The 19,144-nt window shown below is 56.7% G+C and overlaps 2 protein-coding genes across 2 annotated transcripts in view; one reads left to right on the forward strand and one right to left on the reverse strand.

The window, feature by feature from the left end:
- POLA1 (DNA polymerase alpha 1, catalytic subunit) overlaps positions 1-5,706 on the forward strand; it is a 204,286-nt gene extending 198,580 nt beyond the window's left edge. Inside the window, exon 37 of the mRNA XM_055802046.1 lies at positions 4,399-5,706. Coding sequence (XP_055658021.1) covers positions 4,399-4,571 — 173 coding nt within the window. The 3' untranslated portion in view covers positions 4,572-5,706. The remainder of the gene's footprint in view (positions 1-4,398) is intronic.
- Positions 5,707-9,614: 3,908 nt separating this feature from the next.
- On the reverse strand, positions 9,615-17,750 carry ARX (aristaless related homeobox). Its single transcript, XM_055802389.1, has 5 exons — positions 17,490-17,750; positions 15,666-16,386; positions 14,351-14,396; positions 12,081-12,409; positions 9,615-10,904 (listed from the first exon to the last, which is right to left on the reverse strand). Exons 1-5 carry the CDS (start codon positions 17,680-17,682, stop codon positions 10,664-10,666), a joined length of 1,530 nt encoding a protein of 509 aa, XP_055658364.1. The 5' UTR covers positions 17,683-17,750; the 3' UTR covers positions 9,615-10,663.
- Positions 17,751-19,144: the final 1,394 nt, after the last annotated feature.

Consider the following 19,144-nt stretch of genomic DNA (forward strand, 5'->3'; position numbering starts at 1 on the left):
TTAAATAAAAGTGTGAGACACACGATGCTGTATGTAATTGATACTCCACAGCTTTTTTTGTGCATTCCCAGATCAACCAACATTTTGGCACTATGCTCACAGGCACCTACGTCTTTTCTCCCATAGCCAGTGCCGATACATGCACACAAATACAAAGGAATGTGAATATATTTTTACTTCTCACTCTGAGGAGCAGGCTATCAACAGAATAATCAGGGAGAGAGAGTTTTAATAATATGACACGGTTTGGTTGTCCAATCAGTAGGAGAAAAAACAGAAGACTTTCACAGAGCCACATCTTAGGGAATTCAAGAACAAAAGTTCTCGATCCTGGCTGTCGGGTTATTCAGTGTCATTTTAATAGGAATGAAGAGAAATCGCAATGAATAGAAAACACGTGGCCAAGTATAGATAACCTCCAAATAGTTCCATCCTGGCTTTCCGCATCAGTACAACAGTATGGGGTAAATGGATTTCAGGTACCTTTTAATTTTTTTTCCCCCCTAATAATATAAAAATACACCTAGGTAGCTAAACAAGGCCTTGGGTGGGGTGCTGAATTTGACAGGGACATCCAGAAGCAAAGACTGTTGTTTTCTGAAGGGAGCAAGAAGGCAGTTCTGTTGGGAAGGAGGGCGTTAATGGCATGCTTGGTGATATGATTCTAAAATCTTTACTGGAGTCAGTGATTTATGAACTTTAGAGAATACAGTACCTGAATTTTAATTATATACAGTCAGAAGCATGTCTGTCTTTTTTTTTTTTTGTTTCTATTAGAATTATTGTGGGGTTTTTGTATATTTGTTTCGGTAGTACCTTTGGAATGCTCTGCGTATGTATAAATGTATCTATGTATAGCTGTATATGCATTTCTGCAGCAGTGATTGTCTTAAACATTGCTTACCACTGAACTTGGATATTATTAAAACAGTGATGGGGTGGTAATAGGTATAGAAGTATTTCGGAACATGACTGACTACCGAAAGGCAATTTCAGTCGGTTTGTATAGCTTTGTTTCAGAAAACCTTAGGTGCGTTATTGATTACATTCTCATTTAGGATGAAAGTAGGAGAGCTTTTATATGCATCTCTAAGTTGGATGGTACGGTAACTCGAAGGTATTGACTGGCTGTGTGATATACGACGGTCACAGTTGTCTTTTACTCAGAGGAGCACAGAGTGATGCTGGTTGTCATTCTTACTCTGCTGTGTGGCAGCGTAAATAGTCCCCTTTCTAACCAACCTGGTGGGAAAAGTCAATATCCCATCAGCAAAGGAGGTAAACACATCAGGAGCTGTGTCCTCTCTCATCTTCCCCTGCTCTGTATTACTACAGTTCTTTAAATCTCTTCTCCCCAGTCATCAGATGCACTTGTGTCATTCAAATGCATGGTGTGGCTGTGCTGCAGCCGCAGCCGCTGCCTGCCTCTCCTCCCAGAGCTCCCGGCTCCCATTCTCTTATAATTGAAACTTAAAATTGGCCTCATTACTTCAATGAGGCCCCTCATATTTCTCCATTTTTTTCAGTCCACCCTTTCCTGCTTGCTTCTACAAGGGTAATTGCATCTAAGAAATGTTTGAAGCGTACTGTCAGAAAGGTTATTGCATATAATTGAAGTTTAGATTTAATGTTGGGGGTGGGAGCTTGGTGCTCCGTTAGTGGGACGGCTGGAGCCTGAACTGGAGCAGTACGCGGGCCTGTATTTTTGTTCCCTACTTCCACCCTGGTTTATTGTTTGCCTCGTCGTTCTCGTGATGAATGTGCCTTCCTGCTCTGTTCAAGTGCCAGCTGTTTCTGCGCATTGATACATTTCACCTTGGTCCCTCCTGAGTTCCAGGAAGCTTTAAACTATTTTAGCCTAGTTTTGAACTACGAGGACGGTGTTTTCCACAATTCCTTGGTATAACATGCATGGTTTTGCTAATGCATGAGCAGTGGCAAGTGACCCAGTTCCTGAATCATTTATCTCTGAAAATGAGTAAACTACTTAGTGCTGAATTGTATCAGAGTGGATTTGGTGTTTTTATGCATCTGTTTATTACAGTTTTTAAAGTTTGTTTAATTAAATCCTGCATTTAAATAATTCCAGGATCATTAAATGCATTTATGCCATAGTGACTTTGGTCTGTTAGTGAACAGATCCTTGTAGTCAAAGTTTTTATTGTATTGGTGGTGTAGTTTAAGGAAATGTTAATTCTGCTAATAGACATATTGTCAGTACTGTCTGGGTAATGGTGAGAATGTGTAATCTTCAACTAGGCAACTTCCTCTGCCTGCTCACTGCCCAAAGTTGGCAACAGAAATACCCAAAACTGAGTATGACAGCACAATACACAGCTTCTTCACGAGGATGCATGAAAGGTGCTTACCAGAGTGCTTTTAATCAATGTATTCAGTTACTCAAAACGGCAACCATTAATTTAAATTTTCATTTAATTTTTAAAGATTTGACAGCATCATGCAGAGCAGTTGAGTTCAGAAGAACTTTGCAAATAACATGGGAAACCTAAGCAAGTGGCAATTGCTTACGATACAAAATTACTGTTTGTATCGTATGCAGTAGATAATCTGCTGAGTTCATCTTAAAACATCTGAGGCTCTGCAAAAACATTCGGGAATCCTCAGGGAGGAGGAATTCACAAACCCAATAATTGTAATAGCTATTTCTGTTACCATGCCTCTCTTCCCTGCCATCTCCTCCTGTAGCAGTCCTTGACTTGGCTGCTGAGACAAAGGTGTGGACTTGGCTGCTGAGACAAAGGTGTGTCCGATGGGACATCTTCATCTCAGTCATATCGCAGCAGTGAGTCATCACAAAAGTGAGTCATTTCTTCCATTGCACAGGTGGACTCAAAAAACCAACATGTCCCTCTCCTCCAAACCCATCTTTTAGATAAACTCAGCTGTTTTAGAGACAACTGGGTTTTCGTCTTAACTTGTGCCATATAGTAAAAGCTGTTTGAGAGCAGATGGAGGCTCCGTTGTTACATGTTCAAGCGTGAAGAGGGCAGTACCAATGTTGTGAAGGTGACAGATGAAACGAGACAACAGCTTTCAGGCAAAGCTAATGAGCAACAGAAAGATCATGTTGGTTGCTCACAGGACACGTGCTAGTGCTGTGCCTAAATGGCTTGAAAGCTCGACCTTTAAGTACCTGTGCTGTGCTCTCGTAGTCCTGCTCGGCCCGAGTCCCTCCAGCCTAATGGAGGGGAGCTGCCTGGGAGCACACCTCTTTTTGCAGTGTATCATTCTTAGGTGCTCAGCATTGCAGCCTGTCCAGTGCTGCCTGTTCCAAGGTGTAACTGCAGGCGCAGGCTTTTGGGTAGGAGCTGGTGGTTCTAGAACATGGAGTTGGCTGGAAAGGAGGAGCACAACTGCACCAGAGGTGCATCACGTTGGCATTGATATATATCAGTAGAATATTTTGCTCTTTTAGTCTTTGTCCACAGCTTTGTAAAGGAAAAGCTGGACAAGAACCCAAACAAAATCCCTGGATCATTTGTTTTTTTGGTGGCATAAAATTTAACAAACAAAAGAATTAAAATAGAATGGTTTGGACTTTGTTTCTGAAATACATACAAGCTCATGCACATGAGTTTGCACACATGCAAACATACAACTGAGTAAACGTCTCACGCTCCAGGCATTTCTTCACAGGTATTATTGATCAAGCATGTGGGAGTGGCTCTCTTCATTTATGTGTCAGGTGAACCTGGTGTCATCTGGTTGAGATACTGGGCACCTTCTCTCCATTTTAGGGTAGGATAGCATAGGATTTCCCCTGTTTGTGCTACTGCCCTTTTCCTTCCAACACCTCTGTAGTGCTGAGCATCATGATCCCTGACCTGCACACAAGGTGCGTATAGGAATGCACAAGATGAGTGATAAGTCTGTCTCGGGTTGTGCCAGTGCCAGTATTAGCGGCAGCAGAGACAAGAGAAGTGAAGCATGGTTTTGTTCACTTCTGAAGCCACAACTGCTCATTGTAAATGAGATCCTTTCAGAGCCAGCCCTGCTATCGCTTATTTTCTCTGCTGTGACTTAGTGAACCCCTGTTTCACTCCAGTTAGATGGCATGACTGGGCAAGCAGTGCTTCTGGCTAGCTCCTGGCAGGAGCCGCTGCACCACGCGCCGGTGGGGCTGCGGGAGGTTCAGCCTCACCACCGTGTGCAGGTTCTGCATGGCCTCCAACCGGCTGGTGGGTGCTGCAGGTGGGGAGGTGGTGGGAGGTGGCAGGGGGGTTGGGAGAGTTTGCCCTAAATGTCATCTTTGCTAGCTACGTTTTGAAATACCATGATTTGCAGCACTAGTGAATGCAAAAGTACTGTCTCTTTGTGGTCATTTAATCCTTCTCTGTTGTTCCCCCCCCCCCCCCCCCCCCCCCCCCGTTCTTCTAGAGTATTTGAGGAAGAAGCCACTCAGTAAGGAAGACTGCGAGGTCTACAAAAGACTGAAGAGCACTGTAGACAAATGCCTGTCCATGAGTGGCTACTCAGAAGTGAACCTCAGCAAACTCTTCAGCAGCAGTATAGGAAGATCTGTGGGAGAGTCCAATAATGAAAGACAGTGATTGATTCAAAATGGAGAGAGGAGAGAGGCTAGTTCCTTGTTTAACAGTAATGATCTCTTACGCAGTACTCTGTTTCAGTGTGCACAGTGACATTTTAATAATCTTGTCTCTTCGGAGGGGGGAAAACGGAAGATGAAAACAGGATGTATGATGCACGTGGACATGAAGTACTGGAGGTGTTTTTATCTTCCATTCTTTTCTTCGTTGAGAAACCAGGGTTATTAAAATACAGAATAGTTAATTTTTGCAATATGTTTTGTTGTGTATTTAGACCTATGAGGGAAAAGGGGGTGGGGGAATTGCTGCTTTAATTGGATAATTCCCAGTGAGAGTTGCTGGAATGTAAGTGATCCTAGACTTTGCTCCAGGGTATTTAGTAGAGGTGCTCTCAGGAAGAGAGGTTAGTGGAGGTCTCAGTAGGAGCACTAATGTTTTGCCTTTTCACAGTTTATCTTCTTCCTGATCATAAACATACCAATTAAAAACAATACTAAATCTAAATGCCTTTAAATGTCCTAATACCTTCTGAACAGAGTTAGGGACACTTTACTTTCAAATTTATTAGAGGTAAAGAAGGACTGAAACATGGACGTGCTAAAAATAGGGACCATCTTTTTAGTAAGAGTCTTTCTGAGTGTCTTTAAACATAGTATTTTGCCATGTTGGACATTTCTGTGTGGATGTAAAGACATGCACATGTACAAAACCCATTTTGTACATACACTGGATATAAATGCGTTTCAATTCTTCCCGTGCAAAGTCTTTGAAAGTAAGCAGTCAAGAGGGAAAAACGTCTTTGGTATCACATTGTAACCAATAACAGGGGAAGGGAAAGGGGAGAATTATTGTTGCTGTTCTGTAATAACTTACTGTATTGGAGTTCTTAAAGATTTTGTAAACAAATTGTATTTTTCATTTACTTTTAATAAAATGACAAATAAATATGACAAGAAAAGAACATAAATTTTGGTGCGTGCCTTTGTACACAAAATATTGTACTTATGTTTGCCACTAAGTTTGCAATGTGATATATTAATGTAAGGTTATAAAAATTTCCTTTTAAATCTTTAGAAGTATAAAATGTGAAGTTTTCTTAAGACTTGAAGAAAAAAAATAAAAGAAAGACTTAATTGTCTGCCTGTTGGAAATATTCCATGCTAGGTCAATGGCTTCAAACTTTTACTGGATTTACAGAAGTGCTTGTGTGTCCATTTTGAGGACGGCCAGCCATTAACAAGGGAAACTTGAAGAAGTGAGAGCATCAGCACAAATGTGTTGGGCACCAAAGGGATACACGTTTCTGTCTGTCTTGGAGTATTTTATGACATTGATTTGTCTCTAAAGTGGCATCGGAAGGTGCTGTGTGTCAGCACGGGTAATGTCTCTTCAAATATCCCAAAATTCATGGTTGTCTTTGGAGCAACTTTGGGGGCTAAATCCTTTCATTTTTACTCTACATTGAGTTGCAGTACATGAGAAATTGAACCTACTCAACCCCTGGTTTTGTGTTGGTGTTGTGCCACCCCTGGCAGGCTATTGTTCCTTCCCATGTTTAGTTGGGTTATGGCAAAAGAGAGTTTATTTGGAGGCTTGTCTTGGAGAGAAGGTGTTGCTGCCTAGATGACATGTTGATGTTGCAGCTCTTCGAAAGATCCTGGCTTCCTGTAATTTTGCGCAGGTTTTTTTAGATTTTTCATGGCCAACCCAATTAGGATTATGAAGATATTACTGATATTAACTGGGTAGAATGCCTTAGGAAAGTGAAAAGTGTGACCTTCTCCTCCAAACATTAGGTATACAAATAAAATGGATAGATATGGCATAACCTGACCCTGTGGCACTTGTATGTATCTGTATAATTACAGCTGAAGAGCCTGTTAATTTGCAAGTTTAGGGATGTTTAGATTAAATGAGAGTGTTGTGGAATGATTGTGTAGGGCACAGCAGCATATAGTGGCCCTGCACAGCCGGTGGAGGAGCAGGAGGGGCAAAAGCTTGGAGCCCCCGCAACCCCAGCCAGCCGCGATCCGGGGGGGTGTTCGGAAACGAGGGCTTTTACCCCAAATTAAGGCAAGTTTTGAGTCTTCTCAGCAGAGTTGGTCAGATCAGAGCTGAAGGCTTGGCAAGGAGTAAACTGAATTCCTCTCTGCCCCCCCTCCCCTCAATAAGCTCTGGGCACCGTGCCTCATGTTGGCCCCGGAGAGAGCCTGGGAAACGCAAAATCATCTTTATAGCGTTTAATATTAAATGGAGCTGGTAAATGCAGCGCTGTAAATAATTTGGGAAAGATTGAAGTTTGGAGGTTTGCGATTTGAGGCTGATCTGGCCTGGATTGCTTTCCCTCCTCTTGACCCTCATCACCCCCCCACCCCACCCCACTCCGCTGTTAAAATTCAGGTTTGTGTTTATTTGTATTTATTTGCAGTTGGGGAAGAGGAGTGTTGATACATGGAGCCGGTAGCCAGGTTTCGCTGATGACATGTGTGATATGAAAAACAATTCCCATCCGCAAACACGCTTGTTGCGATGCCAGCCCCCGCTCCTCTCCTCTCCTCTCCTCTCCTCTCCTCTCCTCTCCTCTCCTCTCCTCTCCTCTCCTCTCCTCTCCTCTCCTCCTCTCCCCTCTCCCCTTTCCTCTCCTCTCCTCTGGTCGCTCCTCTGCCCTGTCCTCCCTCTCCCTCTCCCCCTGCCCCCCCCCCCTCCTCCCCGACAAAGGCGCTGCCCGGTGCCGAGCCGGAGCGCATCTTCCCTCTCTCATCCTTCCCCGTCTTCTGCAGAGCACCTTAAATGTGCCTTAATTGAATAGTTCTCCCGCACCCTCCTTATAGCAGTTTAATAGATTAACTCATCTGTGCCAGCTTCAAATTTCAGATTAAAATTCCTTCATCCCGAAGGCAGCATTATCAGGTTGTTGGAGGCTGTTTTCAAACCTTGGTTTTGAATAGCAGCGGCTCTGCATTAATTTAACCACTAAGCTAATAAGTAGGTTTCGTTTTGTTATGCTAAGCTTTATTGCTTTTCTTTTGATCAGAATGGTGTTGTTGAGCAAAGCAGCAGACAAGGCATTCTTTGATGAGGGAATTAGCGCTCTATTCTTCCTCTATTATTCATAGCACAGTGGAATATGTAAGTACCTGAGGGTGTCAAAGGAGAGCAGGCTCTATTGCAAAGTGTTCGCCTTGTTTCTCTCAATAGCTGACTATGAGATGATAAACCGCTTAATACACTGCACTAATTGGATGAGAGCAAAAAGAGATGGGAATTAAGGCACGGCGAAAGGAGAAAGTGCTACCAGCCTTCATTCACTCTTTCACCACTTTAACAGCACCAAAGGAGGCACAAGCTTTCTATAAGCAGACTAGGGGTTTTGTGCGGAGATAAAATGAACCTGTTAGTGGATTCAGGTAATACACTAATTATTGCACAGTATAAATACCACTACTGGTTTTATAGCACGGAGGTAAACTTCTTTTGAGAAGGTTATAGGATTGCTTGGCAGCAGTATAGATCCTAATAAGGGACCAGAGTAATAACCCCCTGGATTAACAAAATTGCTGCTTGCAGAAGTATGATTCGGGCTTTTACGAAGATTTCAGCGGAATGAATAAAAATGACTGAATGACATTTCTTAATGCGTAATGGCTTGATAATGATTCCCTTTTCTTTAAGGCAAAAATGTGTATTTCAGGCTGCACCGCTAACGATGTCCAGGGAGCAAGCCTTATTTTTCCCATAAATATTTCTTGCGCCTAGGGTGGGTTTGGGAACTCGAAAATACGGCCGGGGGCAGCGAGGGGGGCGGGATGTGAAACGCCAGGGGTGGAAGGGCCGAGCTGCGGGGAAGGGTCGCGGAGGGCTCCAGCGGCGCCTCCCGGCCGGCGGCTCCCGAAGCCGAGGCCGCCCCACGGAGCTGCCCGCCGGGCCGGGCCCCCTCGGTGCGCTCAGCTGGCCGGGGGGGCCGGGCTCTTCCCCGGTACCGGGCCCGCGGGCCGCCGTTGTGGAGCGATGCCGCGATCAGCCCAATTCACCCTCGACAATCCCCCGGCAGCCCTGCGCTCCGGCGGCCCGGTGCGGCCCCGCGCCCGCTGCCCCGGGGGCTGGGCTGGGCTGGGGGCGGGTAGCGGGACCGGCGCGGCCGGGGAAGGGGCGCGGGGTTCGTCGCTGCCCTCCGCGGGGCCGGGGCGGCGGCTCCTGCCGTCCCTGCCGGGGCTTCCGCGCCCTCCTGCTCCGGCTCCGTGGAGGCGGCAGACAAGGGGGCTGCGTCCAAGCAAATAAGAAAAGAAAAGAAGAAGCCGGGGGGAATAAAGGGAAGGGGGGAAGGAAGTTCATCCCGGGGAGATCGAGGCGGGCAAAGACAAGGAACAGGCGCGGAGAAACTTTCCTGCTCCCGGGAGGGATGCGGGGGTGCGGGGGGGGGGGCACGCCAAGCCCTTCCCCACGCTCTTGTTTTTCTCCCCCGCCCCTGGCTTTTCGGCAGCGGCGGAACGCGGGGCTGCCCCATCCCGCCCGGGGGTGCCGGGGAGCGTGGGGCGGCTTCCCGCGCCGTGGGGCCACCGGCACCGAGAGGCGACCCCGGCACCTTCCTCGGCAGCACCCGGGGGTGGGACGGGGACGGGGACGACGACACGGCGCCCACGGCACAGCACGGGCAGGAACGGTCATGGGTGCCCCCGGCCCCCGCGATCTGCAAATCCCCTTGCGAACGGGGCCGCCGGCACCTCCTGCCGCCCCAAGCTCTGGCAATCGCCGCCGGCCAAGCACCCCGCGCCCCCCCGACCCCGTGGGGGTTCCCCAGCGGCGGGGGGTGGCGATGCGCAGCCCCCGGCCGCCCCGGCGTGGCTTAGCCCACCCCGGGCGCCCCCAGCCCCGGGCGCCCGCAGTGCGGCGCAGGCGGTCCCGCAAGGACCGGGCGTTTCTTTTTCTTTTCTTCCTTTTTTTTTTTTTTTTTTTGTTAAACATATATTTTTGTTTATTTTCTGAACGTGGCACTTCTCCACCGGATAGCAAGGAAGAGTGTTAACAATAACGACATTACACAAAAAGTACTGTACCATCGCCTCTTGAGGGTTTCAGAAACCTCTACAGTTAATAAGTTAAATAAAGGGTTTGTACATAAATATTTGTCTAGGAACCCTATTATATCTACAACACAGTAAGAATCTACAGAATGACAAACTTTTACAACACTACACTGAGTGCAATTGTTTTATAACATTTCAAATATACAAAGCTCTGTTCTTTTTTATAACAATGGTATGTACAGAATCAATAATCACAGTTTAGTGACTTAAACAGTCCATATTCTAGCAGTGTATTTCCCTTTGGTTTGATATAAAAACCTTGGTTGGTGTAGTGATAAAGAATATAACAAGAAAAAGATATACCCTTTCCCTTAAGTGCACTGGTTATCTTACAGCATCGAATTTACTTTCAGTCTGCACTGGCAGCATCCTTGGTTAGCGCACGCAGCTCGCTGCATCAACATGTAAAATAGTTCTCCAGTGCTCCTAACAGACCAACTTAACATCCTAGGATGTTATTTTAAGAAGAAGATGTGGGTAGCTTTCTCCCATCCCTTTTGTTTTATTTTTCTTCTTCTTCTTTATTAATTACAATTCTATTTGTTTCTTTTTTTTTTTTCAGATGAACAGAAGGAAAAATTTTTAGTGTATGTAACGCTAATATAGAGTAACTTTTATTAGGGCTTTTTTTTTTCCTTTTTTTTCCGCCTTTTTTTTTTTCCCGTTAATGTTCAAAGAGGAAATGAACACATCGTACATTTAAGAAATGTACCAGCCAAGGAGTTACTTATTCAGGAGCTTGCAAGTGTCTGTTCACTCACGTGAGGGCTGATGCGAAAGGTGCTCGCTGTCTCCAAGTTCCTAACTCGAGAACCTACCACAGTTTCAGCTGCTGGTCCTCTTTTTTAAAAAATAATTATTATTCCCCCCCCCCCCCCGTTTGGTCTTGATTCGTGCTGCCTGAGGTGACCTTTATTTATTCGTGTGTTTACTCTCCTCTTTTCTCGCTCTCGCTTTTTCCTCTCCCCGCTAAAAAATCCCAACCCGAACCCCGAGGACGGCAGCCGTGCCTTAGCACACCTCTTTCCCCGTGCTGTTCCCGGGGAGGATGTTGAGCTGGGTGAGCTGGGCGGCGTGCTCCTTGGCCTTCAGCCGCAGGGCGGCGATGCTGGAGGCCCGCCGGTCGGCGGCGGCGCTGGCCGGGTCCCCCAGCCCCGCCGAGCCCACCGCGCCCTCGGCCGCCGGCGCCGGCTGCCGCAGCAGGGCCGCGGCGCTGGAGGCGCTGCCCAGGGGGGCCATGGTGGAAAAGAGCCTGCAAGGGAAGCAGAGACGGCCGTCACCGCCGCGCCGGGGCCCGGCTCCGCTTGCCTCCCTCCCGCCAGGCGGGGACGCGGGGGGACAAAGGCTCGCTGGGCAGCCCCGACGCTGCAGGGCAAAAGAGTTGCGGGGCGGCAAGGGGACAAAAATCGCCGAGGCCGGTTCTCCCCGACTTGCCACCGTCGGGGCGGCTGTCGCCGGGGGCACGGCCGGCGGGGAGAAGCTCCGGGGGGGCTTTCTCCCGGCTAGCGCTAAACAAATAAGGGAAAGCCCCGGTGCTACGCGGGCCGCGCTCGCCCCGTGCACAGGCCGGGCCTCCTCTCCCTCCGCGGCCAGCCGGGCCCCGCGCCCCGACGGGGCGGCCCCGGCCTCAGCTCCGGCTCCGCGGGCGGGGGCCGAGGGGGCGACTCTGCCCGGCCGAGCCCGGGGCTTCCCCCGCTTCGGCCGCGGCCGCTCAGCGTGGCCGAGCACCAGGGCGGGGCGCGGCGCCCGCGGAAGCTCGCCCAGACACCGGCCTCTGGGAGCTGCCCGAACCCGCCCACGCCCCGCGGCCGAAAACCGCCGGTGCGGGGCCGATGGGGCGTCCCGGCTTCGGCTCGGCCCGAACCGCCGTGCAGCGGCAGCCCCTGGCCGCGCGGAGGCCACGCGCACGCGTGGGGCAGCCAACGGCTGCCGAGCTGCTGGGTGGGGGCACCGATTCCCGCGGGCCGTCCTCGCACCCTGCGCGGGCTGTGCAGCCCCGCGGGGACGCCCGGGCTCCCCGCAAACGCCAACGCCGCCGCCCACAGCCGCGGTGCCCGAGGAGCGGCCGTCCCCACGGGGGACCGGCCGGACCCGCGACGCTGGGGGGCGGGGGCGGCTGGAGGGGGGGGGGCGTGAGAGCCGTCCTCGCCCAATGAGAGGCCGGGGCGGAAGCACGTGACCCGCGCGGCGCCCAATCGGCGCCGGCCGCCAGCGCTCCAAGTTCAAACGCCGGGGCTGCCCGCGCGAGACGTGTCCCGCGTGGGGCCGCGCCCCCTCCCCGCCAGGCCGCGCCCGGCAGCCCCAGGCGCGCGGGGGTCCGCGAGCGCCCGCCCCGGCAGCGGCGTTGGCGTTTCCCCGGCGGCTGCCGCCCCCCGCCCCCGCCCCATGGGTCCCCCGAGGTGCCGGGTCGCGCGTGGGCGGGCGGTACCTGCCGAAGGCGGGGCTGATGAAGGCGGGGTGGCGGAACACGGCCGCGCCCAGGAAGGTGCCGAGGCCGAGCGGGGTCCCGCCGGGGGGCAGCGCCGCGGAGCCGGGGGGCGGCGGCGGCAGGCTGGGGAAGGCGGCGGCCGCGGCGGCGGCGGCGGTCCAGGCGGAGTCTAGAGCTGGGTGATGAGGAGGGAAAGGACTAGCATCAAGGTATGGACTGAGGGGGTGAGTTGCTGACAGGGGACCAGGGAAAGGCAAACCTGGGGGGTGTGTCTGAGCCCCAGCCTTTTCCCTCTTCCGCCACTTAGCCCTACGGTTCTGGAACCATACCTGAAAGCCAAAAGAAAAACCGGTTTTAATACGCCCGCCCGCGCCTCGGCGGAGCGAGCCCCGCAGGAGCCCCGCACCGGCCCGACGGCGCCCGCTCCTCCGCCGCCCTCGCGCGGGGTGGGGGGGGTTGGGGGCGCCCCGACGGGGGCCGGCCCGCGAGGGCCACGCGTGCCAGCGCCGCACGCAGCCCCCCGGGCGGTGCTGACCCACCCCGAGGACCCGCACACGGCTACCGGCAGGACTGCCCAGGGGCTGCAGCAGTGTAACGCAGGCCCCCGCCCCCGGCAGCAGTAGCGCTCTCGCCGCGCTGGAACAGTGGGAAAACGATTTCCCGGTGGGACTGTGCGGGTTTTGATTCCTCACGCACACCCACAGCGCGAGCTGCGCAGCTTTTTCCGCTAAAGGGAATATTGACAAACGAAATTGTTTGGGGATCATGGACTGTTTTGTTTGGGTTTGTTTTTTTTTGTTGTTTGTTTGTTTGTTTTGTTTTCTTGGTGGGAGTTTTTTTCTCCCCCCTTCAGATTTAAAGCGAGGGGGCAAAAATCGTCTGGAACGAAGACATCATTTGTGAGGCAACTAAATTAGCAAATGCACGCGTCCAGGCTGCCCTTTTAGCATCTGTTTTACGAAAGTTAGTTAGGATGCCGCAGCACCGTCGCGCCTTGCCTCTTCTCCCCCTCCCACAAAGCAAAAATCGTCAGCTAACACGGGCTTAAACCAGGAGGGAGGCAGCGGGGAGGAAAAATACCGCATTTCAAAGGAAAAGAAAATATTCGCTTAATAACCAAGTGCGCGGCACCACACGCACCTAAGGAGAGAGACTGCGAGAGACACATCTGTCAATTTTTTCGGGCTGCTGTGGGCTGAGTTTTCCCTTTAGGCTCGGCTCTGTAAGCTCAGCGTGAGACCCCGGCTCTCCGGACAGCAGCGCTGGGGGTCTCTCCATACGGCTGCAGGGCAGAACTGATCCCCGCGCCAGCCCACCCGGGCACCCACGCGGGACGAGGCATTGCGCTGGTGGGGAAACCTGGCACGGAGGGATCGTCTCTCCCAGCTAAAACTCAATTAACGAGCTGTCCTCGCTGCAATCCCCCTTTATTGAATTAATAAGTCTGAGTACACCCAAAGGTAAACGAAGGGACTCTCATAATTCATATTCCCTTAATTACATCTTCTCCCATGAATAGAGGGGAGAGAAAGGGGGTGTCTTTCTTTTTTAAAAGTTATTTAACTTTCCCACGACTTGTTCCCCTGAGCTGAAAATACTGATTTGCTGTCACATCTCTGTTTGACAATGGAGAAATGTGTCAACAGAAAGGAGGGGACAAATCTCATCATTAGCCCCTCTAATGCAAGAAGCTGTTGTGTATTAAATGAGCCATATGGAATTTATTATGCTTTATCAGCGCCCGATTTTAACTGTAAAGTGATTTGCTCAGCTTCCATCCCAAAGACATCTGTTTTCTGTTGGCAATCAGGGCATCCCAATGTTTATCGTCTCTTTGGTTATGAGACCCGGGTTGGGAAATGCACTCTGGTATGGGGCGGCAAACACCTTTAATAGCATTGCACTCACTCACTATTAGATCAATGCAGGCTTATTGCTATCAAAAATGGGAAATCAAATAGCATTAGCCAGCTCCTTGTGCAGGCAGAGAGGAAATCAAACAACATTTCGCTGTCAAATGGCCCTGTTTGTTCTAGCACTAAGTGGGCTTTTATGAAGCCCGATTGGAGATTTGATGGCAGCCAAATACCCGGCTTGCGGCCGAGCGGCTTCTCTCTAACAACCGAAGCACCGCGGGGGCCCCACGGTTTAATCACACGGGGCTTCGCCAGCCGATGGCCCGGCCGGGGCCGGGGGCGCCGACGGGGAGGGACGGGGCCACCCCCCCGGGCGCCGCCGAGGGACACCCCGGTCCCGCCGCCGCCACTCACCTGCACTCGGGCTTCGGTCAGATCGAGCCTCATGGCCAGCTCCTCCCTGGGGGAGACACACACGCCACCGTCAGCCCAGGTGGCCCCGGCCGCCCCTCGCCCCCCGGCTCTGCGCGCCTAGCGGGCCCGCAATCCCGGTGCCCGGGGGGAGCAGGGCCGGGCCGCGGGCTGGCACCGCCTGCCGCCGTCCTCAGCCCGGCTCCGGGAAGCCGAGCTGGGTGCCCGTCGGGAGTCCCGAGCTTCGGCACCCCGTTCCCCGCCGCTCCCCAAAGTCAGTCGGTCCCCGCCGCAGCCGCAGCGCGGGGGGGTGGGGGTTGGGCAGCCGGGCCGCCACACGCTGCGGTTTGCGTCGCCAGGATGAGGGCAGATCGCAAACTATGCAGGCGTTAGAAAACCGCTCATCGGCTCCGTACCCGGCGCAAGCGGGACCCCGCGCCGGGCCGCCCCCGCGCCGCCCGGCCACGAGAAGCCCCGAGGAAAAGCCAAAGCCGTGAAAACACCAACCAAAAAAGCGCGGCACGATCGTACGCGCCCCGGGCAGCGCTCCCCAGGCCTGGGCAAGGCGGCGCCCCAAGGTGAGCCCCGCGGGCGATGCCCGGCACCGACGGCGGGGGAACAAAATGTCCCCGCAGACACCCCCCCCACCCCCGGCAAAATAAACAAGAAAACGGCAGGGCCTCCTTGATCGAAAAGTGCGGCTTTTGGGGGTTCACCCTTCCTCTGGGCTGACGGTGGGGGTGCGGGGGTGAGTTAGCTTCGGGCAGCGCGGGGAGTGGGCAGGCGGCTCGGCCCCTCTCCCTGTCTGTGCCTCCCGCCGAGGAGCCGCCGGCCAGACCCGCTGCCGCGGGGCTCCCGTTTTCAACGAGAAAATGCCCCTGAAAGGGCGGGCTGAGCCGGGCCGGGCCCCTCGGGGACAGCGAGGGGCCCCGACGTGCCGGGCCTGTATTTTTAGGCAGCGGCGCTTTGATCTCTGCCCCTGCCGGGGCTTCCCCGCGCCGGGCCGGGATCCAGCCCCACGGGGAGCGTGTAACCGAACCCGGCGGCGGCCGCGGCGAGGGGAGAGGAGGTCAGCGGGTAAAAATAGTCCCCGGTGGCAGCCTCCAAGTAGGCCTGGCCGGGTGCTGCCGGCCGTGGGTCCCCCGGGCGCCCGGACCAGCTCCCCATCCCCTCCCTGCCCGGGTGTGCCTGCGCCAGGATTCACCCCGGGGGGCGGTCTGGAGGCGAGGGGGGCGCAGCACACACCGCAACCCCGTCCCATTACGTCCCCCTCGGGGCTCTCCCGCTCCGCGCTCGGCCGGGGTCCCGGCGCCGGTACCTGGTGAAGACGTCGGGGTAGTGGGTTTTCTGGAAGGCCCTCTCCAGCTCCTCCAGCTGGTAGCTGGTGAAGGTGGTGCGGTAGCGGCGCTGCTTCCTCTTGAGCAGCCCTTCCTCGGAGTCGCTGCCGGCCGAGAGGCAGACGCTCTCCTCTCCGTCCTTGCCCTCGCCGTCCTCGGGGTGCAGCAGCAGCTCCTCCTTGGGGGACAGATCCCCTCCCTCCGCCCCGGGGGCCGCGGTGGCGCCCCGGCGGGCCTCCTTCAGCAGCCCTCCGGCGTCCTCGCCCAGCAGCTCCTCCTCCTCGTCGTCCTCCAGCTCTTCTTCCTCCTCGTCGTCCTCCTCCTCCAGCATCTCTTCGTCGTCGTCGTCCTCCTCCTCCTCAGCGGCCGGCGCGGCGGGGCCCGGCCGCTCCTCGACGTGCGCGGCGGGGCTGCCCAGCTCGTCTCGGGCGGGCGGCGGTGCCACGAAGGGCGCGTTTTCGCGGTAGCTCTTGCTGCGGCTGATGCTGACCTGGGGCGCCTGGCTGATCTTCAGCGTGTCCCACGGGGCAGCGGCGGGCACGGGGCCGGCGCCCCCCTCCGGCCGCCCCTCCGGACGGTCCCCCCGCGGCCCCGCCGCCCGCGGCGGCAGCAGCCGGCCCCCGCCCGGCCCGTAGAGTCGGCGCAGTTTGGGGGGAAGGTGCAGCTCGGCCGGCTCGAATGGGGGGCTGCCCTTGGGGGACCCTGCGCCGGGAGAAGGGGGGGTGTGGCGGCCGCAGCAGTCGGACGGGGCCGGGAAGGCGTGGGGAGAGAAGGGTGTGGAGGGAAGACAGAAGGAAGGGGGGGGAGACAAAGAGAGACACGGTCAGTGGGATCAGCGCGATGAGCCCAGGGCAAGACCCCTGCCCCGCGGCCACCCTTCGGTCCCCTTTTTCCACCCCGCACCGAGATTAGACCCCCCCGCCCCGTACCCCTGCCCGCGCCGCTGCTCCCGGCCTGGTAAGAAATTCCTGCCGGTCGCAAAGCCCGGCCCGGCGCCCCGCTCAGCGGTGGGACAGGCACGGGGCGGGTGTGGGCCGGGGGGTTGCTCGGGCAGCCCCGGCCCCGGCCACCACCGGGCTCCGTCCCGCACGGTGGGGCAGCGCCGGTCCCGCTGTCCCTGCCCGCCGGCCCCGTGTTCCTCCACCTTTATTATATTAATTTTTTGTTGTTGTTGCTCCCCCTCTCCTACCGCCTACCCCCGCCCCCCGAGTTTCCTTTTGGTTTTGGAAGAGAGAGACCGGCCCAGCCGCGCACGCTGGGGAACGGGCGAAGGCGGGAGGCCGGCCGCCCGTGGGGGCTGCCCGGCCGGGCTTCCCGCGGCCCCGGGGGGCTGCTCCAACCTCGGGGCGGGGGGGGCGGCTGCTGGTGCCCCGGTATTACCGCCCTGCCCGCTGTCAGGCGCGGCCGCCGGCTGGCTTCCCCGGATCCGTTACAGGTTTAACGCGAACGGCCGAGCCGTTCCCTGCACGTATTACAGCTCGCGCCGATTCGTTTTATTTAGCTTAAAAATTACACATGTATCGAAAGCAAGAGCAACCTACGGCGGCGGTACCCGACCTGCGCGGAACCGACCTGGCGGAATTTCGGGCCGGGCTCTGGCCACGCTCGCTGACAGCGCGGCAGCCGCTGACGAGCGGGGTAACGGGGTAACAGCGGCCGCGGCTCCGTCGCGGCACCTGGCCGGGCGGGCGGGGAGCGGGGCCGGGGCCAACGCGCGGGCTGCGCGGGGGGGTGCGCCGGCCCCGCCTGACGCCGGGGAAAAGGAGCGGGGCGAGCGGGACGGGGCGGCGAGGCGCGGGGCTTACCTTGCGCGGCCTTGTCGGTGTCGGGGCGAGCGGCGATGGCGGGCAGGCTGGGCGCGGCGCCGAGCAGCCGCACCTTGCAGGGGCTCCGGCGGCCCAGGATGCTGTCGATGCAATAGGAGGACAGCAAAGTTGGCGATTTACTTTTGCACTCGGGGCGCTCGGCGCAGCTCTCCTCCGGGTAGGGGCCGCTCATGGCGGCGGCGGCGGGGCCGTGCCGTGGGGCCGGGGCGGGCTGCGGCGGCGCGGACGCCCCCGCGGCGCTGCCCTGTGCCGCCGGGACGCCCGTCACGGGGGGAGTGAGCGGCGGCCGCGGCGCTCTTGAGTCCCCTCGGCTCCACGTGCGGGCAGCCGCCCCCTGATTGGCTCTCGGCGGAGGCCGGGCGGCCGCCGACAGACGGCGCCCGGCAAACCCCGGCTCGGACTGTCCCGGATCGGCGCCCGCCCCGAGCCGCCGCGCTGCCCTCCCCGCCCCGCCCCGCCCCGCCGCGCCCCGCCCCTCCCGCCGCGCCCCGCCCCCGCGGGCGCCCCGCTTTGTGGGGGCGGCAGGCGGCGGGGAGCCGCTCGGGGGAGCCGTCGGGGGCGGACGGGCTGGACGCTGGCGGAGCCTTCGCGGCACGCCTCACCCCGTCCGCCCCGACGGCGGCCCCGCTCCCGCCCGGTCTGGCCCTAACCCCGGGCGATGCCCCAGCGGGACGGGGTGGGCCTGACGTCCTCGCCGGGTTTTCCCCCCGGCAGCCCCCCCACCCGCCCGGCGCGGCACCGCGCAGCGCAGGGGCGCGCACTCTCCGCGCTTGCAGCCGGGGTCCGCAACCGGGGGTTTACCGTAACAGGCACCTGGGCACCGCCTTCAGGTGCGAGGGTGCGGCGGGGGGCGGCCGCCGCGGGAGCCGGGGCAGCCTCCCCCGGGCAGGGCAGGGCAGGGGCGCAGCCCGCCGCCGTGCTGGAGGCATCCCCCTCCCCGCCCCAGCCGCCTCCGCCTTGCCCCGCACGCACATCTCCCCGCCGCAGGTCTTGCAAAGCCGCTTCGGGGCCGGAAGACGTCGGAGGGGTTTTTATTCCCCCTCCTTCTCCTTCCCCGTTCAGCGGCCGCGTCCCGGGCAAGTTCAGGCTCCCGCTTTGGGCAGTTTGGGCTCGATTTTGATCGGCACGTTCCAGCTGCCCGCGCGGCCCCCGCCCGCCCGCGCGCTCCCGGTCCCGGGCTCCTGCGGGCACAGGGGCACAGGCACGTCGGAGGAGCCGCTCTCGGCCACCCCCAGTAACTCCTCCGCTCGTTCGGGTGATTCCCGGCCCCGAGCCCCGGAGGGGAGACAGCTCCGTTTCCCCTGCTCGTGCCGCAATTCCCGTACGGATCCCGCGTCTCCTGGTTACTTAACCAGCGGGATTTAAGAGGAGCGATAAGCAAGTGCCCGTGTGTGCCCGGGCGGCGGCGGGTGCCCGCCGCCCTGGCTGTGCCGCCGCCCGTGTGCGCACACGCTCCCTCTCCCAGGCTCTGCAGGGGTCTGTCCGTACGTGCCGCGGGGGGGACAAACGTTACTCCCAGAGCCGCCCCCTCTCTGAAAGCGGGCCGCCGCAGGGCTCCTGCCCGTCATCCCTCCCGCCCCTCGTTGCCCCTGCCCCCGCGGCCCGGGGCGATGCCCGCGGTGAGGCGGGGAGCG

This window comes from Falco peregrinus, chromosome 4, assembly GCF_023634155.1.
Source record: "Falco peregrinus isolate bFalPer1 chromosome 4, bFalPer1.pri, whole genome shotgun sequence".
NCBI classification, from domain to species: domain Eukaryota; kingdom Metazoa; phylum Chordata; class Aves; order Falconiformes; family Falconidae; genus Falco; species Falco peregrinus.